General features: G+C 41.5%; 2 protein-coding genes across 2 annotated transcripts; both read right to left on the minus strand.

The window, feature by feature from the left end:
- Nucleotides 1-2852: 2852 nt before the first annotated feature.
- Nucleotides 2853-3973, minus strand: crp1 (C-reactive protein 1). The gene is made up of 3 exons (XM_070927483.1): nucleotides 3797-3973; nucleotides 3605-3674; nucleotides 2853-3463 (listed from the first exon to the last, which is right to left on the minus strand). The coding sequence occupies exons 1-3, from the start codon at nucleotides 3971-3973 to the stop codon at nucleotides 2853-2855; spliced, it is 858 nt and encodes a 285-aa protein (XP_070783584.1).
- Nucleotides 3974-5182: 1209 nt separating this feature from the next.
- On the minus strand, nucleotides 5183-10168 carry LOC139303019 (E3 ubiquitin-protein ligase CHIP-like). The gene is made up of 7 exons (XM_070926705.1): nucleotides 10040-10168; nucleotides 9654-9852; nucleotides 9036-9201; nucleotides 8821-8896; nucleotides 8641-8697; nucleotides 7606-7722; nucleotides 5183-7050 (listed from the first exon to the last, which is right to left on the minus strand). Exons 1-7 carry the CDS (start codon nucleotides 10151-10153, stop codon nucleotides 6925-6927), a joined length of 855 nt encoding a protein of 284 aa, XP_070782806.1. The 5' UTR covers nucleotides 10154-10168; the 3' UTR covers nucleotides 5183-6924.
- Between the last annotated feature and the right edge of the window lie 16781 nt (nucleotides 10169-26949).

Consider the following 26949-nt stretch of genomic DNA (forward strand, 5'->3'; position numbering starts at 1 on the left):
CTGCAACTGTTTGCTCAGTTGGATAATACATGCAATACAGGGAGACAGAGGGAATAATTACCCACTCTGTGAAGAGCCCCGGCCACTGATTGTGTGTCCTTCTGTTACATACTTAAAGCCCTTCTTTGGTGTAGAAACAGTGGTGTGTGTAGCCCCAGAATATGAACCTGTCTGAAAAAAAAGGAAAGAAAATGTCACGGAATGAAAAGGTTGTGTTTATGTAAGAAAAATGCAATTTTACCCCCATTTCATTTGCAAGAGAATTGTTTAAAAATGGTATTTTACCGATTAAGTTTTGAATAGAACCTTGTTTTAAAAATGAAACACTAAAAGTGAAGTCAAACCTTTATAAGTGTGAATTTTTGTATGTGCATGTATTAGAATTAGTACCCCTCTTGGGCAGAGATGCAAAAAGAAGGAAATAACAGGCCGTGTGTGTGTGTGTGTGTGTGTGTGTGTGTACCAGAGGGCTGAGAAGCCAGGCTTGGGCAGATGGTCCACAAAGGTGTTACCACACAGTGAGTGGGCACTGCGATTGATGCATTGCAACATCCAAGAAGGTGGAACATTTGGCTGCTGACCCGCAGTCAGAACTCATTGGCCCTGCCTTCTCCTTATTTAGCTGCTGCGAGAGAGCCGACGGGTGATTTGGTCGGAATAAACACACACTCGAAAAGCAGCACTTTCCCACCCTCAAGGGAGCCTGTACGGGCTGCGCGCTGGAAACTTCTCCTTCGTCTCTGCAAGGAGGTCACAATGGTGGCGCAGGCAGGGAGGATGAGTGCACGGAGCCATGGAGACGAGTAGAGACGGCACACTGGAACTTGGGGTTACTGTGTTACACTTGGATGGAGAAGGTCTGACCTTGAGCTTATTCTGAGGGGGCTTGTCAGTGGAGCAACTCCATATGACTTGATTTCTACAAGTAACACGTAACCGTTCATCTTATTCGAGTCAAGTCCATTTTATTTATATAGCCCAATATCACAAATAAAACATTTGCCTGAAGGGGGTTTAATATCTGTGCAGCATCCTTAGACTCTGGATACGGATGAGGACAAACTCCATAAAAAAACATCACTGGGGAAAAAAACTGAAGAAACCTCAACAGAGGAGGGATCCCTCTGTACAAAATAGACCAACCTTGTAAAATGACTGTATGGACAATGAGGATGACAAAATTATAGATAGACTGTAAACATATTTGAAGAATATGGATCCGGGAGGATGTCGAGTTCCAGGTGCCACCCAACAGATAGGACCTGAACCACACAACCTCCTACAAGGACACTTATTCTGTCTATTTAACATTGTTTACTGAGGAACACTGGAGAAATTAGGAAAAATAACGAAGGGGAAGCTTTAAGTGACAGCTTCTCTTTCATTCTATAGTTAAAAAATGATCCTCTGAAAAAAGACATTTTATCATTGGAGCACATGCATTACAAAATCAATGAAAATGGCAGCATGCGTCCAAGAAACAGTTGGACAAGTCAAACTTAATTTGTGCTTTCTCTGTAAAAAAGAAAAAAAAAACTAATTGTTGGAACAGTGGGTGATTGCATTTTTCTATCTTTGTGGAAGCTCCCCTTCCTCCTGCAGCCGAATGAGTGATATTCTACTTTAAATGCCGAAATAAAAAATAACATAAAATATGTTTAATAACTCCCCTGTTGGAATTATGTATACAAGTTATTATTCCTTTAAAATGTGTCCAAAAAAGAAATGATTAAGAAAAGGAAGCTGCAAGTTCAAAGACGAAATATTCTCTTTAATTACAAACATTATTAGTTATGCACATGGCAAGATTTTATTTCAGACCCAAAAGCGTTCTTACATCAGTGGAAACATGGAAAATTCATGAGTGAGTACGCTAACCGAAGGCAACATTATGGCAATGGATATTAAACATGATAATTGCTATTTGTCTCTGAGTGCAGTTAAATCGTTAAGTCTATAGTAGAAATAATGCATCTCCCAGTTTGCTGTTTTAATATCTACTTCACGTTTTTATTGTCAATATCACTGGATAAACAAATGTGTACCAGCTGCATGCATGACAGTTGTCTTGGTTACAATATGTTCAATTCTGACAATAAAAACTTCAGATCCTTTTAGTTAGAAGATATTTTGAAATATTTCTGACTTAGAGTTGCATTGCAATTTAAAATGTATATTATTAAAGTTGAAATACGCTCTTAAATACATTATAGCATCCTGGTGATGTCAGCAGATGTCTTTGATATTTTTATTTGCTAAATCTTCACCCTCTGCAAATAAAACTATGGGAAATAAATTTAAATTGCTCCGGATTGTAGAAACACAATTTTTCCTTGGCATTTTAATCAGTTATCTGTGACCTCGTTAATAACCTCACATTCATAAACGTAAGTATGCCGGATCACATTAGGGCACGATAATGCTTCATTTGACACGAGCATCTGTTTGATGTGAACTAGCAGAGAGTGCCACCCTATGGATACATCTGGCACATCAACATTGTGTGCTTGATATTTACCAGTTTGTTCTCACAATTGAGTTACTGTTTAGCAAAAGGTTTGAGTGATGAATAATGAGTTACTGATGTAAAACAACTGACTTCTGTGTACCACTAAGTATTGGCTTTTGTTGCTCAGAATAGTTACAGGAGTTATAGGAGGATATTCAACCAACCCCACAAAACACTGCTTTAACAACATTAAAACAGAGACTTGTGGACTTTATGGAGGATCAGTTGACGGGCCCTAACATAAAACAACACTGAATCTAAGACCGACAATAAAACATATCATTATCAGTCCAACACAGATCTTTAAAGCCTCGTCCCTCTCTGCTTTCGACTCCACACCGAGTCAGTCATCATCCACCACCATCACGTTCCCGTTCAGCTCATACTCGATAGTGGCCCAGTCAAAGATGTTGCCCTTGGGGACCTTGTGCCCGTAGTGCCAGGCCTGGATCATGCTCCTGGAGAGCACAAAGTCCCACATGTTCAGATCAGTCACCTCCCCTACAAAGCTCTGCACGGCCTCTAAACCCCCTAGGTGTTTGTCCGGGTCCTGCCCCAGCAGGACGGTGCCTTTTGGACGGATGGTGTGCCCAGGTTTGTAGACCTGGTAGGTGCTGCGTTTCCCCTCCACCCAGAAAGCGGCGAGGCCGGTGCGAGACTCCCAGGTCAGGCAGAGGCTGGTGCGGAAGGTGGTGAGGGGCGGCAGGAGGAAGGAGGTGCCGTCACCGCTCATGTAAAAGGAGATGCGTCCGTCCTTCTCACGCCACACGTTGAGCTCGTCGTAGTCGGCCGTGCGGTAGGCGAACAGGATGATCTGCCGCTCCTCCGGCAGCTCAGTGGCCACACGCATGCAGAGAGTGAAGGCCCTCAGCCCCATCTCCTTCTGCGGGATCAGGGCCACGAAGCTGAAGTCTGTCTCATAAGGGAAGACCAGGACTTTGTCACTCAGACCCACTGGAGAAACACAAACAGGGAGGATAGAGTTAATGAGACACCAAACCTCAGAGTTTAAACAACATCTGAAGGGGGACTTTGGGCACAAACATGAGTAAAATTACTATTTTTTCTAATGAAATTCTGCTCTTAAACTCATACCTTGGTTGGCTGAGGAGAGTGTCAGAGACCATCCAAGTACAAGCACAGCGAACCTCACAGTGTTGGCACTCTGCAAACACATACAACACATCCATTCATATGCCACAATGAACTCCTATCAATCTCTGAAGACACAAGTCACACGAGAAACCAAATAATGTGAAAAGTTACAAGAGGAAGAGCTTTTCTTACCATTTTGATGTTGTTGATTTGTTCCTCGACGTTGCTAACTGATGCCCCGTGCCCAGTCCTCTTCCCTCCTAGCACAGACCATGACGTCAGCTCTTCAACGGATGCTCTGACAATAGGGCTGGTGTGTGAGGGCTGAGTGACACTGTGCTTTCCATGTGACTGATGCAAACACACCATTTCACCTGTGTGTCCATATCAAATGATGAGACTTACATAATGTTTGCAATCTAAGCAGATGTCAGAGATTTCTGCAGTTGTTGTTGTTACGTGGCTCCAACATTTGGTCTAAGAAAGTTCAGAGTTGAATTGTGACATCACTCTGTACTTAACTACAGTAACTATGGGTGTTTGTGTGTGAATCTTAAAGGGTCACTTCACCCTAATCACAAAAGAACACATTTATTCACTTACTGCTTGTGATATCCAACCATGCAGATACTTTTGCTTTTGTGTGCCAGTGTTTTTGGATCCGTCTCTGAGGTGATTCCCACCACCTCAATAGAAATGAACGTTTCGTATAAAAAATTATATTTGAGAAATAACATTTGAAAAACTCAACAGCAACATGGCTTACTGGAGACAGTTCCTGGTTACTCTGGATACTCCACTGACCTCACTAGGAACAGTTTTGACTGGAACTGCTTTGTACTGAGGGAATAGTCCCTGAAAGACATAGTCCTTACCTATTTAACAATCAGACTATGAGACTTCATTGTCCCAAGGCCAAAACTAATAAATATTGATATTGACTTTAAAATTTGATAATGATGTATCAGCTGATATTTCAACATAAATGCATACAATAAAATAAAATAAAAATAAAATAATCTCCTTTCTGGTGGGCAAATTACTGTATGTAATGGTGACTTTCTTGTTACTTATTCATAAACATATACACCATTACTGAAATATCTGTAATAAGCTACTATCAGCCAATATATACCGGCCTGAATGATTTATCAATCGAGCTCTGATAAAAAACATGTAGCAACTTAAAGCGTTATTAAGAGGCTAGATAGTTGCTGTCTGAATTGAAAACATTGGAAAATTCTGCAGTATGTAACAGTGGACACAAGGAGACCTAACCCACCACTGACTGACTGACTAAAAAACAGTTAATGGGATTATTTTTGTTTGTTACAAACTACAAACTCAAAAATAGACATCAAGTTAAGTCAAACGCCTCAGATTCTAAACACAAAACAAATATCAGCTTCACCAAATCAGCATTTATTGCAGACTCATGTTACGGAGTCTACTGCTGTTCTTTTGCTTTGTAGCTGCAATATTATTTATATGTTACAAACCACTTGATTCCTGTTCAGCTATCATCGTACTTGATATCTCTTTAATGATAATCTTGTGTCAAAAACACAACAAGCAAACTCAAAGTTCACGGTTTAATGGGGACAAATGACAACTGGACCAAGCATTTATGTTATCAACATATCTACATTTAATACAGATTCTCAAGCTCTAGGATTTCTCAAGAAAAAAAAAGAACCCTAATTTCGTCAAGAAATAAAATCTGAGATACACAAGCAAATTATTTACACCGCCTGCACCCCGACACAAACCACCAACAGGCCCAATTCACCACAGACACACCTCCAGCAGAAAAACATGTAAACTAATAGCGCTGAACTGAAAATGTGTTTCACAGAGAAAAACTTGGACTGAGGTATGGATGAGATAAGATGGTCGTAACTCGTCCAGCATTTCTGACACAGAGGAGGTTGGTACAGTGATGCTAGTGAACCTCAAACCTCTGCAACAAGACACAGCTTAACCGTAGATAGTTTCACACTGATGATTGGTTTACAGCTGCTGCAACCATTTTCCTGTGACTCTGTGAGGAGACGGTGCATAAAAATTAACAGCAAAAAAAAAAAAATGACAACCACCTTCTCGCCTTTGCAAAGGAAAACTTCATGCTTGATGTGAGCGTCCACCGTCACTCCAGGCAAACAGCACGAGCCAAACACAACGTCCTAGCACATTTTTGTTTCTATGAACGACGCAGACAGCACAGACCATTCATCAAAGCAGTTTTTTTTAGCATCAATCCAAACAGCTGATGTCATCTATCAAAATTCAATCATTTTCAATGAATATCCAGCAAAGTGAAAACTTTTTTTTTGTACGCAGATGCAGTCGTTTCCATTCATTTTCTGTATTCAGTTCAAGGCCGCATTTCATGAAAACCTTGTATTGTCCTGATAAAAAATATTTTGAATTACAGTAGGTTAGGCCTGAACCTAAAGAGTACATTATGCATACATTCAACTTATTTAAATTGTCTTTAATGGGGTGTGATTGATATGCAAAGAAAAAAAACCCACTAACATCTACTCAAAATCTTACAGTAAGGTGACATGGGTGGGTATGTTTGGAGCGCCACCTGCAGGTGGAGAAGGGACTTGGTTTCCTACGACTATTTTTCAGTTATCATCATGTAAAACTTGCATACAAACTGGTCACCCTCGTTGAGAATAGGTGTTTTTGGCATTTTAGGTACCACTTCAACAAATTAAGAAGTGGGCAAACGCTCCAATGTTTAATGAAGAAAAAAAGAGACTATGAAATACTGGAGTAAATGCCAAATAAAAGGCCAATGTCTCATTTCTTTTTTGTATCGGTGGTTTCTGTGAAACACTGGAGTGCAATGCTGATGCTTTCCAAGGTTTGTGGCACTCAGAGAAAGAGAAAGAGAGAGACGAGAGTATGGAGGGAGAAAGAGAGAGACCTGAGAAGGTGGCCCCTTATTTTGACTGAAGAAAGGAGTCAGGCTTGAAAGACTAGATTCAGGAAGGAAAGGAAGAGGAGGTAAGAAGGTATAGAAAGAGCAGAATGGCAGAATGGAGGGGGGGTTTAAAGGGAGCAGCAGGCCTTGAACACCAAGCCTCAAAAGTTTGGAGCGGGAAGTTTTACAGCAAAGATAAAATGTGGGGAGGAAGAGGCAGACCGAGATACATGGCTCCCATTTGGTAGTCCATAGTGTAGCTTTTCCCGCCTGTGTAAAGTATATATCCAGGCAAGGGGTGATCTGTTCTCTACAGTCTTGTGTTGTCCAGGCTCTGTGTTGAGTATCGGGGTATGATGGAGAGATGGGGGGTGGGAAGGTCCCTTCAGTAGTCCTCCACCCAGCCGTTCTCCTGGATAAAGGCGTCGATCACCTCCTTCATGGCCAGGTTCGGGATCAGCTGGTCCTGGGTCAGGGGACTCCTGGTGACCGGGTCAAAATGACCCACTCGCTGCACAGAGAGCAGGTTAAATGCTAGTGTTAGCATCTGTGGTTGAATTTTATACATAATACATGCAAATAAGTACTTGGGTACAACCACACCTACAATACATAAACAATACATTTTCTTTGGCTTAAAGTGTTTGGTTCATTGAAGTTTACCCTCCACAAGTTCCAAGTGAACCAGGGCTTGTATACAAATATCATATAGGCTCACAAGAATGGGGAAGCAAATAAAGAATTAAATCTTGTCCACATGATTTCAGATGGGCGGTTTTCTAGAAAATATTTCAGTGATATCATTTTAATGGTATTCAAATTTCAACATCAAGTTTTCAGCAGTAATAACATTTCAAAATCATGTATTCAGTTGCTTAAAAGACTCTTGATGGCCATTATTTGTTTCCATACAAGAAGTCTGTTTAATGCCCAGATAAGAGTTTAATGAGAGAATTTCACGTGTATCATGTGTTCATTTGATGGGGTTTATGAACTAAATGCTAACTAATTAAGGCAAAACATCTAAACTCTGAGATGGTGTGCGTGCAGCTGACGATGATTCTACCTGTAGGTGCTCTTCGATGTCCTTGCGATCATAGGTTATTCCACTGGGTGTGATGCAGGGCTCCCTCATCAGCTCAAAACTGATCTTCCCACACAGGTAATCAGGGATCTCCCGCTTCTGAAAGGACAACAAAACACAGAAAGAGTCACACTGATGTAACTCTAAGAGATATGATATTATAAATGCTACCATAACACTGTGATATAGCTTGAAACGTGTCTTCATTACACTTACCTATCCACATCACCCAGTCCAAGTTTAGATTAAATATTGTATAAAAGCACCAGTGCTCATACTAAAAACGTCATCAAATTGTTGAAAATAAGGACCTCTATTTCTTTCATCAGGATTCCCAGGAATCCCGGTTCTATACTGAACCCCTTCTCACACATACAGAAGACAAACACCCTGTTGGCAGTCAGTGAGGTGTCAACTGACTGATTACATGACAACTACCTCAGTCCAGTCAACAACTATCTATAGCAAGGATAATTAATCGCTACAAGCCCTGGCAAACAAAACAGTGAGGGTTACCATAGAAACAGCTTGGGCTAGAAATAGCACATAACTGTGTAACGGTGCATTACTGTGCATTTTTCACACGCATTAATGGTCGCAGGTAGACTGGATATAAAACACAGGAACAATGCGGACAGAATGTCCACATGCTAAAACAACTAATCAGCATGAACCATCTTAACTGCACACTAATCTGAAAGTGTGCTTGAGTCCATTTCTCTTGTTGCTATGTCAATGATCAAAAAGAAAGATGGTGTGAAGTAGGTGTGTACTGTTAGCAAAGATGCCTTTGTGTGGGTGAATGTGATCAGCGTGTGCCTGTCTGTTTGTAAGCCCTGTAATGGATGATGGTGACATATCCAGGATGTTTCCCTAGCTTTTTGCCCCAATGCATGCTGGAATTAACTCCAGTCCTCCTATAATAGGAATAAGTAGGTATGGGAAATGAATGAATATAACTATACACTATTACATACTGGATTGACAGGAATAATAATAAATCATGTTCATACTCACTTTTCTTTTCTCATCCACTTGAGAGAAGAGCTCATCCATGTCCATTAGATACTTGTCCTAAGTAGGTCACATTTGCATGACAAGACATACTCATGAATATTCAGTTAGAATATATAATTACTATATATCTACATTAAAAGCGAGACAACCGAATAAGTCCAAGACATATGTAAAACGTACATGTTTTGATGCAATCTTGACAGCATCGCCTCCATTTTGATTGTCGTCCTGTTTCTCTTTGTATTCTTCTAGTTCTCTGCATAAATACAAAGTTATTAGAAATTACCCCTCCGCCCAGAACAAAATAATACCCGCATGACAGACTCATTCCAGTGATTTGCAGTCTTCATCGAGAGATCATTACCACATAAGTAAGCATGCTGGATATTCCTCACCTTTCCTTCTCAGCCAGTATGAGTTTGGTCAGATAGGCGTGCAACTCGTTCTCCTGGTTGATGCGCTTCTCCTCGATGCTATTCCAACGTTTCTTCTTGGCAATGCGCAAGGCGCTGGGGATGTCATCTCCAAAATTCAGCCTCTGCTCTTTTGCCAGGTTATAAGCTATAGGAAAAAAACAGCAACACTAGTTTACCATTAAGGTATGTCCTACATTTTCTTTCCTTCTGACATCTCTTGTTCCATAGACCACATGTCAACAAACTTTCCATATCTTTCACTGTCGAATAATATTATTCCAGTGATAAAAACCCTGACAAAGCATACTGTAATACATCCCAGCATACACGTACTGTGCCCATAAAGAGCCTCAGAGTAGAAGAGTTGATATAAGAGCAACAGTATCATGAATCTGATTATGACAATCAACACTGATTTGAAAAAGTTACAGCTGATTCTGGGATCAGCACTTTCACTTTGAGACCCCTGACAGCAGGACAGAGTTTCAAAAGAAAGAAATGCATGAACTTAACCATGAATGGGGAGATACACAAGTAATATATGAGCAAGCTGCATTTATACAAAAGTTTCACCATCCTCTAGGAGTTTGCTCTGACCTTTCTGCAGGTTGCCAATGGCCTCGTCATAGTTCTCAAGCTCCAGGTGACACTGGCCCAAGAAGAAGTGGGCCTTGACTGACTGGCTGTCCAGCTCCAGCGCGTGCTTACAATCTGCCAGAGCCTTGTCATGCTGCTGCAGCTTCACATGGCAGAGAGCCCTGTTGGTGTAGTACACTGCCACCGATGGATTACGGTTCTGGGAGACAGGACATACCAGACAATACACATGCACAGTAAAATTACAGAACTGTAGACTCGTACATTCAGAGGAAAATTCATCCATCCCATTTTACTAATAAAGACAATACTATGTTTTAAAGTGTTTCAGTTAAAATGCCATTCTACCATTGGTATTATTTTTTTTATTTTTGAGGGTTACTCACAATTGCTTTACTGTAGCATGTAGCAGCCTCCTGATACTTGCGGCAGAGGAACAGTCTGTTCCCCTGCTCCTTCAGCTCCTGCGCGGTGGAACTCTTCTCCGGGCTGCCGGCCATCTTCTCCACCGGCTCCGCGGGGCCCGCCTCGCCCTGCTTCCCTATCCTGTTCCCCGTCTCTTCGGCTGGCTAACTGACAGGTCCAAGAATGCCCTGTCCCTCCTGGATCTCACGAACCAGATCAGAGACAGTACATGTAAAGTCAACATTCACTGCAATGCACCTGCAATGCGCGTCTTGTGCGAACTAGGTGCAGTCCTTGATGCCACCCAAAAGGCATTCGTTTAATTCGCTGAGTGTGCACACAGCTCCAAACCACAGCGAGGTGGCTAGACTGCCGGCGAATTAACTATTCATGTGACGGACATCAGTGGCACTGCTAGCTATCCAGCTATCCAGCCATCAGAAAACATTGTCCACTCACGGTCCCTACCGTTAGTGCAAGGCTTTTAAACTGTAACGTTACGCCACTGGTATACAATAGTAGTTAAATGTTTTAAACAAGTAACGTTAATCGTATTATTAACGTTTGGCTATCTAACATTTGAGATGAAGTTGTTGCAGTAGCAAGCATAGAGACAGAGTGACATTGTCGTTAACTTTTGTTACAAAAGAAACGATCGGTGCTCAGATGTTAGCTAGTTAGCTAAGCTAGCATAGCAAGCTATGTTGACGATCTACGCCGGGCGGTTGGCTAGTAAGAGGACAACTATGTCCCCTCGGCTTTATTAACCGCAGCCGAAAATTATCCATGTAATCAGCAGCTGATCGTGAAGTTTGGACTATAGCTAGTATACGCCTGAAAAAAGTCGTCTTGGCATTTATCTCAACATTTTCCTCGACACCGCTAGGCAACCTCAGAAAACAGAAAAGAGCTAATGCTAGGTTAGCTTGTTTGCTACACAACCTATTGCCTGCTATTCCTGCTATTTCCGTGCAAGTTAGGGTTTGTTTCTGAGATCTGCGGTTTCCAGTCCTTACCTTGTAGAAGGAATCTTACATCCAGGTGAAACCGATTGTATATGATTTGATATCAAATCTTAATCGATGTTTTTTTCCCCATACGAGCTGTCATGACAGGTTGTTGTTATGCTGACGTCAAGCACTTACGCGACGTCGACGGAAGCCGAAAGGAAGTTTTTTTCTCGTTCAAAAAATTAAAAAGACAAATTGCCAAATTACCACTTAGAATAATCTCTCTTCTTAAATTTACGTTGCCTCGCAATACAGTTTGCGCTACATCGCAATAATTTGCCTTACCTCGCAATAACTATTGCGTTCGCCCGCAATATGTTTTGCGTTACATCGCATTAAGAGTTTTGCGTTCCTTCGCATTAAGTTTTGGCTTCCCCTGGTAACAGAAACCGTTAGTGTGTCGGTCCAGTCCAGCTGTAATACACTGCCAGTATATGGAAACAGTGTGCAGATACTACAGAAAGGAGAGATGATGAGACACTTTCTGCATTCCTTGCTCATTACTCGTCTCAAAAAGCAGAGCTCCGGCAGTAAACAGCCACTGGCTGTGAGCAGCGGCTCTGCCTGGCTGTGCTGGTAGAAGCTGTGGCTGTGGATCTGGTTATTGCTCGGACTCCGGCTGCATTTACCATCAGCCAAGAAAGCCTCTTTAAGCCAAACGGAATTTGAACTCCAGTACAAGGTTAGTTAGTGTTACACCCAAATAAACGAATGTGTCACAGCCATAAGTATAACAGCCAAAGTACAGTCAAAGCTCTGTCATCCTATGGCTGTAGTCATAATCACAGCTGCTGTGCAGTCTGTCTCAATCAGCCGGCAGAAGTCAGTGAGAGAGCTGGTTCACTAGCTCTACTGCATAATACATAATACCATATCATAATACAGCTCAGCCTTTCTCTGTGGACCGGAAGGAATGTGAAACGGTAAAGCAAAACAACGTTATTGCGAGAGAATGCAAAAGAAATCCTCAAAAAATTCTCGCCGTGACCTTTGGAGGGCTCCGTAATATACATGAAGTGAACATAAAATGAATGTCTGTACTCTTGATTGACGATAAAATGGGGAAAAGGTTATTTTGTTTAAAACATTGTGTGAAAAATTGAAATTATAAAGTGAAAACACTGCCTTTAACCTGCTCTTTATACCATATATTTACAGGATATGTTACAGCCCATACTGCTTTCAATTTACAGCATCTACTTCCCTATCTGATGGGAGGAGAGAGCCACAACACAAAGTAATCCCCAGCAGATGGCGCTCTATAATCAAAGTTGACACAAGTGCAAATGTTGAAAAAAAAAAACACTTTCACCAAGTAGAATAGATAGATAGAGAAGTGGTCACACTAGAACTTTTTGAGGAATGAAGCAAGAGGGTCAATAAGCATCTGAATAATCAAACAAAACCCTGAAAACTGGGGATTATATTAATATTAATGTTGTCCACTTACTGTGATTGACTGAAAGTGATCAGCAAAGATAGTGAAAGCAGCACATGCCAAAATATTGCAAATATTTCATATGTCACAAATAAAATGATTTGGGCCTGCAAACTCTGACACTTCATGACACTGATCTGTTCATTTGCAGGAGGCATACTCAGTGAAAGGTCAGATTATGATCAAGAATTTAGTATATATTATCAGGGCCATCCCACCCACAGAGAGATTCAACCACACACAGACAGATCCATAGATGACCTTGATAGGCCTTTATAAAGAGAAGAACATTCAAGTTTAGCTGTGGAGGAATTAGCGAGGCTGTGACTGTGGACAGGGTCACTTTCATCCCAGCCAGTTTGGGGCTCTGTGAAGACCTCGCAAAGAGATCAGCGTGTGAAGATTAGGGCACATCCCCTGAGCAAACACACTGATAAATGTGTGAAGGGGGCCGTTGAGCTGCAGACCCACCAGCGCTGTGTGGCCCCAGCTGTGTTTACCCATCTCCGCCAGTCTGGTCCCCCTGATCCCCCAGAACACCCACCTACCCAACCAGCCCCCAGTCCCATCTCTGTAATAGTGGGGTTTTAGACCGTACACACAGACTGATGAGGACAAACACACTAATACTGCAAGTTTAGATTCAGAGATGTGAAACTCAAGTAAACACAAGTTTTCACCAAGCACTTATTAAATGGCATACAATCTGTTTTCCCTTTCTTATACTTTTTTTTCTTACAACTTCTTTGCCTTTATCAAATTAAAAAGGACAGATCAACATTTAGTAATAAATAACTAGGCCTACTAATGTGTTACAAAAACACAAATGTCTATGCTCATTGACATAAATGGGGTGGACACAATATTAGAAACACCTCTACAGTTTACAAAATAACCATAAAGTTGAATAAACTCCTCTGAATAAAACTGAATCCACAATTGACATCTCAAAAGAGGTGTTATTTAATAATTTCATTATTGATATGAGTAAAGTTTAAGCTTGGGAGTAACTGCAGGGATTTGTAAAGGATTATAAACAGAATAGAAACTCCACATAATGCTGGTTCATATGAATGCCATTTGAAGTACTCATTGCTTTCAGTTAAACTGCCTCAGCCTCACTCACCAGCTCTCTGCCCTCTCCTCCTGTCCAATATCCCAACCGTCATCCTCCGCCATCCCCCCCATCAAACCCAACTGCTGCCCGCTGCACCAGTTGGCTGAGCCTCCAGTCACCTTGGCAACGAGACCAGGAAGTTGCCCGGCTCCTCTGGCACAGCTGAAAAGCTGCCACTTCCTGATTGATTCTGGTCTTTCTTTCTGCCTGTGTAGTCGTTTTCCCATTTGGCAGTGGTCTCCACTATTCAGCGCCAAAGCGTCTGAAAAGAGAAAAAGGGTGAACACACTCTCCTTAGCGTTAAGGGAAACCTCAGGTTCAAATGGGTAAAACAAAAGCAGTGTTTATCCACAATGGTGGCCCTTTGTTTGGTGGGTTTGCTCATATTGAGAAGGGGAAAGGCTCATGGACTTATTGCAGTTTGTTCAAGTGGGTCTGAATGCAACATGTACACAGAAGTAAAAGAATAGCTCCACTGTTTTAACTGAAAGAAGATGGAAATGCCGGAAGTTATTGTTTGAATTTATGTCTCAACTGATTAAACAGCTTCTTTTGATATAATGTGGTTTGATCGTCGGAGGCAGACGGGTGCTTATATTGTCATACTGTACTACATATAAATCATTTACATCACAGTTAAGTGGTAAAATAAGTGTAAAATAAGTGTTTTGTTTTCCTTTTACAACCTCTTCTAAACCCGATTCACACCCAAATACATATACGCCTGTCTACACACTCTAATTAACTATCACACCGTGACACCAAAGAAAACTGATTATTCAGACACACAAATGCACACACATGCCCAGCCGTCAATCACAGTTTCCCTCTTTACATTCACTTGCTCACCCCTTTAATCTACTCTTGTGCCAGAACACAGACACAAACTAAAACGTCAATGTTCGGTGAAAACACTGTGAAGCACCTAAAGCTGCTCTCTGTGCTCATACAATGTCCAACCGGACAAATCTGCACGCACAAATTAACCTTAGATAGTTAATGTGCTACCTGCCTCCACTTTCACTGTGGCTGAATGCTGCTAAAGAGAACTCTGTCTGACCTGAGCAGAGACACATTTCTATCTGTTTTTAATGATTAAACACCAGAATGCAACAGGCAGCGACCCACCATGAACTATTTTATTCCACTAAGTTGTAGTGGTCATAGCACAAAGTACTATAATAATACTGCTGAGTGTTATTGTCTTGTCTGAAGCCACATTTTTAAAAAGTGGATATAAGCTCTTCTTGTCTCTGTCCTGAATGTCAACACTGTCTGAAAAGTGGTGGAAAAAGTTCAGCAATGTCCTCCTCAAATGGAAGCAGGCCACACTTGAGTGTTATTTCATTTAAGGGGTATTACTTGTGTTAACATGTACTTACAAGTGAAAAAACAAATAATATTACACGTGCCCACAGTTACTGAGTAGAAGTAGAAGTTATTTCAACTAACCCTCTACAATGTACTCCAAAACATGTACAGGAAAGCTAATCGTTTGAACTAATGTCATGAGTGACCTGCACTAGTTGTGTATGGAAGCTGCAGCTGCTGCACATTCAACACAGGCTGCAGGTTACATCTGATTATTCAGCAGAACTGTTCTTTCTGTTATTTTCCTAAAGTCCATTAGTGGTTAGAAGTGTTTTGGTAATCATTTATCGTGAACAACTGACTGTGTAAATGTGCTTTTATGTGTGCATGCCTCAACTCCGAAGCATTGGTTGCTAAAGATGACTCCTTAGATTAAGAGCTAAATGGGGGACATCCTGATGCAAACCTAAAGGCAAGTAAGAGAAAGGCCAGAGATACCCAAGGGTCAAAGGTCGTCCACACACCTCAGCAGTCCTGATTAAGCTTCCTGACAAAGGGAGGGGGTGGCATAACTCATCTTAACTCTGAAAGGATAGATCAATCTCCCTCATTCAGACCCTGCACACACAGGGAGCTAACAAAATGTGGATTGTTAAGGAGAGTTGGATCTCTGGTGCTCACATTTTAATTGCAAAGTAAAAAGTTGGATTTTAAAATGCAAATAAACAAAATCCTGTGCTGAGATATTGTGATCAGCAACTAAAACTAAAACTGCTCATGTGCATTAATCTACTTCATACACTAGACAGATTCAAATGACATGAAATCTTCAGTGTCTCTCTCAGCGTCTGTTGGTTTGAGACCTAAAAAAAAAAAGCTTAAGTAAACTGAAATCAAAGAGTTTGTTTTTGGAACTTGCAGTGTTAGTCCAAAAATCTTTTACACCCTGGGGGGTTAACAGCACACTGGCTGAGACACCCCCACTTCCCAAAACACACAGACACACCATGGATTGATGTGTGACGGCTGGGGGCGGAGGCGGCTGCTGTGTAGCTTGTATAAATGGCGGGGGAGAAGTTTTACAATAGAGTTTTTGGAGGGAAATCAAAACTCTTGTGCCTCAGCAACTTAGGGATGCGGAGGGAAATCCATCGTCCCCTCCTTCACCGCTGCATCTATACAAAAAACAAAGTTAACCATTAATATAACTGACAACTACCTCCAGATGGAAGCAATATTTGTTTACTGATTTGTTATTAATTGCAGGCAAGATTGAGGTTTTTTTTTATTATAATGAGCTTTGTTTTAGTTGTATCTCATCACATTATCAATACAAAAGCAATTGTTGTGGTAAAGCTCAGGCAACTTTACTGGAGATGACTAATCACTGTGTTTTTCACTCACTCAAATCAATGGGGATCTTCGCAGGAGTGAACACAACCAGCAGGGGCACCAAGAAGTTACTTTCCCTCCCTGCAGTTCGCTGTCCCATCCCCCTGTCTCCCCCGCAACTCCCTGAATGTCCCCTGAGGTCATGCTCTCCAGGGTCACAAACCACACCCTGCCCCAATCCCCACCCCCTCCAACACAATCCAAAAGAGCTAAAGCAGACATAATAAGCAATGGGCTAATTGTGTGTGTGTGTGTGTGTGCGTGCGTGTGTGTGCGTGCGTGTGTGTGTGTGTGTGTGTGTGTTTGTTGGCCAGACAGAGGTTTGTTTTGGGGGTGGTCTGTGTGTGTGTGTGTGTGTGTGTGTGTGTGTGTGTGTGTGTGTGTGTGTGTGTGTGTGTGTGTGTGTGTGATTGTGCACAGTCCCTCAGGGCGGATCAGGAAATGGCGTGTTATATGTGATTGACAGTCCTTTGCAGAAGATTTTCAGAGCAGTCAGACATGAGAGGACACATGAATAGTGACACACACACAACGTATGAGACTTGCTCTCCATACAGTCATTTACATATCGCATACAGAGTCACAAAGCAAAGTTTGCAATTTTAATGTGTATTGTTATTTGTGACATTTTTTTGCTGTTCAAAATTATGATTTTTGTTCACACACATTCAAATTCAATCCATTGACCAAAAGCAAACTGCCTTGATGGTCCCAACGTTCGAGGGAACATGCTGGTACCAGCCTAACTGTCAGCACTGACTGACAGCAAGCACATAGTAGGCTTCTTAGCTCTGAGAGCCCCGGCCCAAGTTAACCACTGCTAATGACTGTGTACGGGTGAATAGGCTTTTTTGGACAGTGTGCTTCATGTGATGAATGTAGAAGCGGCCACTATGCCAAAATCGCTTCAGCTCTGTTTCTGGGAGCATGAGCCAGTATGTCACCAAGCTTCTAGCACTGCATTTTATTTTTTATACTAAAGACGAGAAGATGAATTTTGTCGTGCTACTTTCTGGTGTCATCCATAGTGTTGCTTAATTTAAGTATCAAAACCAAAAGATTGCACAACACTGTGGGGGGGGGGGGGGTTAGGAAAAAAAACAGCCTACATGGTGCAGTCACTACATTTTTTGTTCCATTGTGGACATTTTTGAGGGCACCAAATGGTGAATACATTTTACTCTTACAATTCTCACACTCAAATAAAATGGCACTGGGTGATTACAGCTGTGTTTAAGAAACCAGCCTTAACAACCGTGCTGGTTTGGACTAATATAAATACTGGCATACTTGAATTCTCACCACAGAAGATATTCCTGTGTCTGGATGCTGTTAATCATCAGATTTGGACGGGATCAACGTGAGACATGTTTAGTTTGGATGGTTCATTCGATGAATCATCCGATTATTCTCCTGTTTTACATCATCTTCTTTGTTTTGTTGACCTATGATTCAGTGTGAAATATGACTTCAGTTAGCTTTCTTGAACAGCTCTCATTTTCATCAGTTCCTCATGAGATGAAAACTGTTACGCTATTAGTAGATACCAAGGTCGGCGTCTATCTAAAGTCTAGTCCATCTCTCTTGCCTGAATAGAACAAATACTCATCCCTTTACTCTTCCTGCAACAATCCAGCTATTTGTTGTCATGTAAAGTTGCTGAAAGCAGCTTGTCTTGATCCTAGAAGTGTGTAGTCGGCAGAATCCAAATTGGACGGTAATCAGATCAGTGTGAGGAGTTTGACAAATGACCAATGACGAGCACTGGACCCTGGAGGATGGGAGGGGTTACCAGGGGGCAAGGCTGGGGGTCAGAGGTTGGCTTTTCAGAACCGCTCAATCGAAGGGCCATTAAATCCCATCTTTGTGTGATTTCTCAGTGAGGCGCGGTGGTTCCATCGGACGCCCCCGATCTATGCACTATATGCCCAGCAAAAGCTACGTGTCCTGGGCTCCAGTGGCCCGGCCATTCCTTCACTAGAGCGCAGTGCCTACAGCAATCATATGCAATCAGTGGAATAGTTTGCTTGTCCTTGGTTAATGCAGAGCAGGAAAATAGCTGAAAATAGAGTAACATTCACTGTTTGGGGCAACAAAAACTTTAGAAAATGCCTAATAAGAAGCATTCTGCTGTGCAACTCATGTCAAAATGTAGACGAGTTTGGTCCTTAACCTTGTGTGTTTGTCTGCACGGATTCCCCTTATTTCTAAACTTGATGAATTGCTTTTCCTTCCCAGGTCTCAGAATTAAATCTACAGACCAAATCTAAATCCAACTATTCTCTTATAATTTCGTGAAAGTGCCTGCTATAAAGCTCTTTATCAGTAATACAAACGAGAAAGGCTTTGTGATCCCATTTTAAGGGAGGTTTTTTTGTAACTCCTCAATATGTGTTATCTCATGTGTAAAGTATGTCGTCTCTGGGGCGTCCTGTCTCTAGCTTTGTTTTCCTACGCCTGCCGTCCAAATTTCCATCACAAACATCTCACCCTGGGTGACCCTTTGCTTTCTGTCTGTGAAGAGGCCCTGATTAGCCTGCATACATGTGCAGATAGGCCCAAAATCCTTACGTTGGGACTATGTATGAATGCGTGTTTTCATGTGTGTCTGTGTGCGTGCGTGCATGTATATAGAGAGAAGTATGAGAGAGTGCATGCGCTCATGCATATGTGGGCATGCATGAATGTGTCGAGCAATTCAGGACTACCCTCCATGCTCTAATTATTCTGCAAGTTCCCTTTTTCCTCTTTTTCGATCCCTGCTTTGCTTTTTCTCGCTCGTCTGCACTTCTCTGCAGGACGACACAGTTCACTGCAGAAAGAAACCACCACTCTTGAAGAGTCACTCAGTCAGAGGACAGACCCTGTTTTGTCTCTCCCCTCTATCAGCTTCCTCTGTTCATCAGTCGTGGGTCAGATGAAGAAAATAAAGCCAAACAACCACATGGAGCTGTGAGATAAATATTTATTGCCTCCGGTATGCTTCGCAGAATTACTAATATCCTCTAAACAGAAGAACAGGAGCTAATGGCCACTTCAACACCACCAAAGTCTTGCTTAAAATGCAAATGATATAAGCATAAATATTGCTAAATGGTCATTGATTCCAATGTGTGACACTTTAGTAGTGCTTCATTAAAATAAATCCCACAGACAACCAAATAAATGCCACAAGCTTCTCTTACGGCCGTCATCCCACCTGTTGTATACTTTCAAATACACCTGTTATCATGAGAACATCCAGCCTTGCACAACAGTGTACCCCAAGGGAGAGGTGATATGATACGCCTGAAGTAAGAGGTGTATGTGTGTGTGTCGGAGATGTTGGGGGTTGGGCTTTCCTCAATGATGGAGCAGGCGAGACACCAAATTTTGGCGGTCCCCTCAAGGGTTTCCCCCCCTCCCTACCCCTACAATGGCTACCTCATTTGCAACAGATGTATACATTTTTAAAAGGCAGGTTCCATTGATGAGCCGGAGGACACTGAAGTGCAGGTGCTGAGAGAGCAAAGGGGAGGGGCAGATCGTGTGCGATGGCATTTAAAAAAACATTGGATCAAAAGGGGCTCAGGGACGAGCTGCAGGTCACCAAGCAGTCTGAATGGAGTTGATGAAAGATGGTGGGAGATAAAAGACGCTCTGGATTCAGATTTAGTGTGCAATTATGGTCCCTATTCAGAGATTTTAATTGTCATCTGGAGGCTGAAATGTGATGGTTCTTGGATTACTGCTTAGGCTAGCAGAGCGGTCATTCAATCACTTCTTATCCGTGTACATTTACGGTCATTTAAAGCCTTAATCCTGTTATTTTTACCCTCATATGGTCTCACTTTTTATCCTTTGACATTTCATCCAAGTTAATGATCATGCTATATCATTTTATTACTGATAAGCACTTTGTGATGTTGGCAAACAAGTAGTGGTTAATGCAGCAGTTTTAAATGGGACTCGGGAAAGTAAAATTGACATCAGATCATTATTTTCAATGGTTTATGAAGCTCCATCTTTGGTTACAAACTTCACAGCATCCAGCTTTGAAACTACAACACATTATTAACTTTATCACTTGAAACTTAATACATGGCGAGTGTAATTCCGACCACCGGCCAGATTTCAAATCTCCTCAGGAACAGCTGAGATTCAGCACCTGTTGAGCTCATTATTATTTCTATGATATGATGTGAAATGTGATATGTAAAAATGTAATCTTATCAGTCTCATTATTCTGCTGAGTGAGCAGGAGGGCGGAGGGTTTGAGGATGAACAGGGAGGTTTTTGTGCATGAGGAGATAGCCGAGGGGGTCATAGTATTGGCATGTGTCTATTGTCTGAGCAGGCCATTGTATGGGGGGGGTTTAAAGTTTAAAGTCTGTATGTGTGTCTGTGTGAAGGCAGGCTAATTATATTCTGCACAGCCAAGGATGACATAGCCTGGCCGAACTCAATTCACAGGGCAGGATGCAATGCAGAGGAGGAGGAGGAGGAGGAGGAGGAGGAGGAGGGGGACATCGAGTTCAGTCAGGCAGCAAAAGAAAAGAAAACTGACCATCCATTCTTTTTGCTTTTCAGTTTGTAGCATTTTACAAGTGTGAATTTCTGATCTTCTAAAATGTGACATGTGGGTGTGATTTTTTAGTGAGACAAGCAAGAGATTGTTTAAGTGATATTAGTTATTATTAATATGTGACCACAGAATTATGAGGATTTATGCATTTTTTTTGTAAATACTGAGTTAGTCACACATGCCGAGATTTAGACAAGAAGATCAATGCTGTACTGCTCTCATATCTGTTCTCATATATTTAATATGAAGCTGGAGCCAGCAGTGGGTTAGCTTAGCTTAGCATAAATACTGGAACCAGCTAACATCGGCTGTCAGCTGAAGCTTTATATTGACCGTCCAGATAAGAGAGTGGTGTCTCTCAAAAATCTCAAATAGGCTATTTGTATTTCCCTTAAATGTCTTTAAATATTTCGACGATTCCCCTCAACAATAATTACTATCTAACTTATCTTATTAGTAATTTTCAACAACAACAAATTTTCAACAAAAAAAGTTACATATCTCAGAACTGTAAGTAGGGAGAACCTTATACTTCTTTACTGACTAAGTTAAGTAATTTCTCCTCAATAAAACACATATTCATCTCAGTTGCAAGGGACGATGTTGCAGTGGTTGCAGGATCAGAATTACTTTTAGTTACCATGTCTGACAGGAAATCGTCCTGTTTTTTGTGTGACTGATAGTTTGACAACTGGCACAGATGTTGACATCGAGCATGCATCCACTGATGCATTCAAATCATATCAAAAGTTGAAAGGTTATTTAAATTAAAGGTAGACATTCCACAGCATCAAGTGAAGAAGGTCTATCGCAACCCGTCTTGGCCGCCAAAATTATGCATCTAACTTGACCGCCAAAATATATCCCCTTTGTATTTTTGCTCATTGTATCCAGATAAGGGTATTCAAATGTGGATGTGGTCGAGAGGGACAACATCTGTCTTTCCTATGGACATATGTAAAACACTATACCTATTGTCAATTTTGGAGGGATCCTGCTTCTTGTTAAGTTTCCCTCCAAATTGATTCAGCCAATTAGAAGTTGTGTGGGGGGTTTGAGAGCAGCACTGAAGACAGACAGCGGAGAACCTCTGTCTGACCCCCAGCTGGGCTCCAACAACACGGCCTATATCAAACACACCAGGCCTGGGCTGCTGATAACAATACTCTCATCTGGATTTCAAATAGAGGGATGAGGAGATGCTCTCTTAATTGCAGCTAATGAGAGTCATAAACGTGAAGTGAAAGGGGATTGAGATGCGGCCTTCTAAAGGACTACGACTATAGTGGGTTTCCCTCCAAAAACAAGACAGACCACACCATTCACAGAACTGATTTTGCCAAATAAATGTCAGGCAATCATGACAAGCTCGCCCACACACTACCATGCCCTAATGAGTGGAATGCAGCATCTATAGAGGAACACATGCTCGTTTCAATCTGGCTACAATCAAACGGCGCTGACTGCAGATGCTTTGTAGTCTAAATTTACCCTCAAACCTCACGTACCGCAGGAAACTTCCTGTGCATTCTGCGGTGACTGCGATGTCTTTTCATTTGACTTTTTTTTTTCATCCCTGCCTGCTGCTCGCAATAAAGCACTGACTGTCAAAAGTAAAAATCCCCTGAGTTAGCACTGGAAACACTGTCTGAAGAACCACTTAAAAAGAGTCGGGCCTGTTTACCCTCCAGCTCAACTATTCCCTTGTGTGCTTTTGAACAATGAGGAATGTGAGAAACAACGCGAAGGACATCAAGGTTGGCTGCAGTATTGACGCTGTCGCTGTGTAAAGTCAGCCTCAGTTCAATGATACTATCATTATCTTACGCTAAGATAAGGGACTGGATCTAACCTCGCTGTCAAGATAGATAAAATTACTATTAGGCTTTAAAGATGTGAAGTTCTTAAACAGTGGGGATGAATTTCATGGCCCTACCATTACATTATTTTAATTGAAACATTTATAATATATATAAATGATATGCTGCAAGTTTGACACAAACTAAGGGAACAAAGGAGAGCGACAAAAGCTTGAAGGGAAATTGAAGTTGTCTGCAGATGTATGTGAAGAAGTTAGCTGGCAGAGATGCTGCAGTAAGGGGAGCTGGCATCTCGAGCTCTCTGCTGTCTTAATCAGCACTTCAGGCTGCATCGCTCAACAATTTCATGGCTGAATCAGACCTGTGGTTGGCTCTATTGAGGAACGCACAAACAGTGGTGGAAGAAGTACTCAATTCTTTTACTTAAGTAAAATAAAATACGTAATATGTAAAAGCACATACTGCATTCAGCTAATAAATATAAAAAGTAAAAGTACTCATTATGCAGAAAACTGGCCCCTGTGAGTGTTTTATTATGTATTATATTAATGGATCATTAATACTGATGCACTACTGTGCAATTTTCATTTAGCAGTTGTAGTGAGTTGAGGTGGAGATACTTTACTTTATATACTGTTGGGTAGTTTAATCTATAACAATCCAGTGCATTTTAAAAGATGATCATGTGTTTTGTAAAATATGTCAATTCCTCTTGAATTCTTCTTAATCTGCAAAGTAACTAAAAACTGTCGCCATCAAATGCTGTAAAAGGTAGAACATCTTCCTGCGAAAATAGTGGAGAAGACATATTAGGCAGCATAAAATGGTAATAGTAAAGTACAAGTACTTCAAAAAAAAGAACAGTACTTGAGTAAATATACTTAAATTCTTTGTTGAATTCCCTCAGTATTGATAATTCTGTTTTGTTAAATGTCAAAATGTCATTTTAACACAATGCATAATGTACAAATAACACGTTTGAAGTCATAAAAAAGTTTATCTATTACAGGAAGAATATCACAAGAGTGACAGAGAACTTCCTGAATTTAGGCACAAAAGACAGAGGTCCATTTTAGACACCTGCAGCCTCTTCCTTCCATTTTGCTAATGAAAAGTCCCCAGGGCACCCAGCTGTGACCTTTGACCCCAGACACTATAATTAGGTTATATTTGGAGTAGCTGAATGCAAAAGAAAAGCGGACTGCAAATGTGTAGAGATATAAAGGAGGTTTAAACGAACATCTTCAAAGAGGTTTTTAAAAATGAATTTGTCACAAAGAGACACAAACACAGATGACAATGATGAATTACAATAAACTGAAACACGTTTAAGATAGAGAGACAGGAGGAGAGAGTTGCTGCAGGAAATGTGTAAACTGAGACTTGATCCCAGCTGCCACAAACAAATCTCTTGTGATTTGTGCCGTTCCGACTAAATCATGAGATAATTCATCGGAGTATGACAACACGTGGGCCGTATCTTCATGCAAAAGTTATGTGAGATCCCGATGGAGAAGATTAAAGCACACGAGGGCCGTATGAGAGTATTGTGACAGTGGAGCTAAGTGATCTATTACATGTTTAGAAAAGCATTAGAGAGCATTCTCAGGGTGTCTCTGCACGTTTCCAGCTGCGTTTGCCATCAGCCCTCTCTGGCTCTGTTTATCTGGTATAGATCCCTCTTGTATTCAGTTTCCCACTGGGCTTTACACTAACACACACACACACACACGCAGTCACACAAACCGAGAAGAGAGACACAAAGAGAAATTTACTGTCATACAAACAAACACATACACAATCGGGATCCTGAGAAAGTGCAATGAGAGAGCAGGTGTCAGTTTTCACATGCAGCTCTCATGGGGGCTCGGAGGGTAAATATCAGCACGAGTTTTTTCCGAGCGCTGGTGCTTCTCACAGCCTCTGGCCGCCATTCGACTCTTAGCGCGGACCAGGAGCTCCTCACCTGCATGGAGAGGTGGGAAAACGCCAACTTCCCTGCTCTCACTGACTCATCACAACACCAGACTCCAGTGGAGTATGGGCCCTGCTCAAACAGCCTCTTTCCTATAACCACATACACAATATGTCTCTATTTTAGCCCACTGATCTGAAACTTTGACTTGTACAAAATATGCATCCTTTCAATGGTTACAGTTTATAATACTTTGTGAACCAGCAACAGATATAATCCAAGTATGAACTTTTCTTTTGTCCTGTTTTCAGCTTGATAACTACATTTATTTTAGGGCACTCGTCCAGTAAATGCATGACTCTCTTCAGTATATGTATTCTGGTGTTCAGGATAGGTTTTTCTCATTCAACCCTAAAGTAATAATAAAACAAAACAATTGCATGTGTGACCCCAATTCCACGGCCACTTAAAAATTATTTCCCATGACTAACCTCTAAACTAACCAGGCAAAAACATGAGACTCAGCACAATCCTGTGGCGGGAAGGGCATATTTTCTGCCACCCTGAACGTAGGCTGATTATCAGAGGAGTATCCTGACAAGGTCTTAGATCTCATTACCGGCAGATAGATGACTCTGTGCAGGAAAACAAACAGCGCCGATGTCAGATCAACTGGATTAGCACAGGGGTGCCATGGGAAGCTGCTGGAAAGTCTGGGAACGGGGACATCTCAACTTCTCAACGCTGATCAGATCATCCTCTGGTGTTTCAACTGGGACGCTATACATACTGCTGCTACACCAAACATTTCTGTTTCTTTTGTTTTCTCTCTCTGGTACAGCACATGTCATGTAAAGTGTGTGTTCACTTCCTTTTATGACCGAAGAAGCAACGCTGTATGAGGCTTTGATCCGGCTAGGTTTCTAGACTTCAGCCATGTTGGACTTTTGTTGTGTTACAGAGACAAAAGTGTGAAATTCTGATGATTTTCTAATCATCTGCTCTGTAACTTACAGAGAGGCCTTATAAGCTGGAATTGAAAGGAGGAAATTCAATAAAAACTGAAATCATTGATGCATTTCGACTAATAAAGTATTTGTAGCATGCTATATAAGCCTCAACATGTGCTAAAATTCGGCGTTTTATCACAGTATAAGCATCAAACTCATGAATCTATAGTACCTTCAAACTAAAATAAGCATATGAAATATTACAGCATGTTTGAAAAGAGTCTCTTTGTGTTTGAGACAGCGAGAACAGACAGCGAGAGAAAAGTTACACACAATGTCAAGGTCCCATAAATGCCAGTAACACCACACAGTCACTACATCCTCCCTGTGTTTGCAGGCACACAAACACATAGAGGAATGCAGTATACCCAGTAAATAGACACAGCCCCGACACATGCATGCAAACTCTCGTATGCGTACAGCAGCACTGTTTGAAGACGCTCTCATTGGCAGGTCGGCGAGAATACAGCGGACGCAGAGAGCCAGAAATCTACGGGAATCTGGTTCAGCAGTTCAAGTATGAGGACAAGCAGACAGTGTTTCATTAACAGTCAAAGATGGCATTGTTCTGGAAGCAGAACGGAAACAACCAGGTCTGATGGTTCACACACTCAGACTGACCTTAGATAGTAACTTAGACACTGTTTGATTGCAGCTCTGCACACACACACGTATCATTTGTGATTCAGTACGATGTGCAGTGCAACACAAAGGTCCTGTGACACAAACATGTTGAGACAAGGTGGATGAAATTTACTGGGTTCTACATGAGCCCTATATTTATATAGTTGTCTTCAGCAGATTTATGATGTAAACAACAAAAGGCAAAAACTGTAATAATGCTACATGCACTGCTTTACTCTCAGTAAAGTCTCAGTTGATGCATGTTTAAACTCAATCTCGTCTCCATCCCATACTCCATGACTTTTTTGGAGATGGAAACTCTCAGTAATGATATTTATTGCTTCATGACATGAAACAGTTGATAACCACATCAAATGAGTTTAATCTCAGTGTGTGTGAACTGTAAGATCCTTTTGTGCACACCAGTGCATTATACAGCCACATGAAAGCAGTGAATGTGATCCCGGCTGGATAAGACTGTAGATCAGAGCACCCCAGGGTCACAAAGCGTGTGTGCGCTTTTGTTTTAACGGACACGTGTATGAATACGTGTGCACTGATGTGTTTGACAAAGTGTGTAAATCTGACTGTCCATGTCTGAATGCACTGTGCACACGTGGATGCTATGACATATCTGTGAAGTCCATAACTAAGTTTAGGCACTAATGTATTCATTTTTCTTTGAGTAAG

Source organism: Enoplosus armatus, chromosome 20 (genome assembly GCF_043641665.1).
Source record: "Enoplosus armatus isolate fEnoArm2 chromosome 20, fEnoArm2.hap1, whole genome shotgun sequence".
Classification (NCBI taxonomy): Eukaryota; Metazoa; Chordata; class Actinopteri; order Centrarchiformes; family Enoplosidae; genus Enoplosus; species Enoplosus armatus.

Excerpts from the sequence above, each read along its gene's own strand:
- LOC139303019 (XM_070926705.1), bottom strand. The coding sequence starts at position 10,153 with ATGGCCGGCAGCCCGGAGAAGAGTTCCACCGCGCAGGAGCTGAAGGAG. Across the intron at positions 8,897-9,035 it reads ATACTGGCTGAGAAGGAAAG|AGAACTAGAAGAATACAAAG; the intron begins GTGAGGAATATC and ends GTATTTATGCAG. Across the intron at positions 7,051-7,605 it reads ACATCGAAGAGCACCTACAG|CGAGTGGGTCATTTTGACCC; the intron begins GTAGAATCATCG and ends CTCTCTGTGCAG.
- crp1 (XM_070927483.1), bottom strand. The coding sequence starts at position 3,973 with ATGGTGTGTTTGCATCAGTCACATGGAAAGCACAGTGTCACTCAGCCC. Across the intron at positions 3,675-3,796 it reads AAATCAACAACATCAAAATG|AGTGCCAACACTGTGAGGTT; the intron begins GTAAGAAAAGCT and ends ATGTGTTTGCAG. Across the intron at positions 3,464-3,604 it reads ACTCTCCTCAGCCAACCAAG|TGGGTCTGAGTGACAAAGTC; the intron begins GTATGAGTTTAA and ends GTGTTTCTCCAG.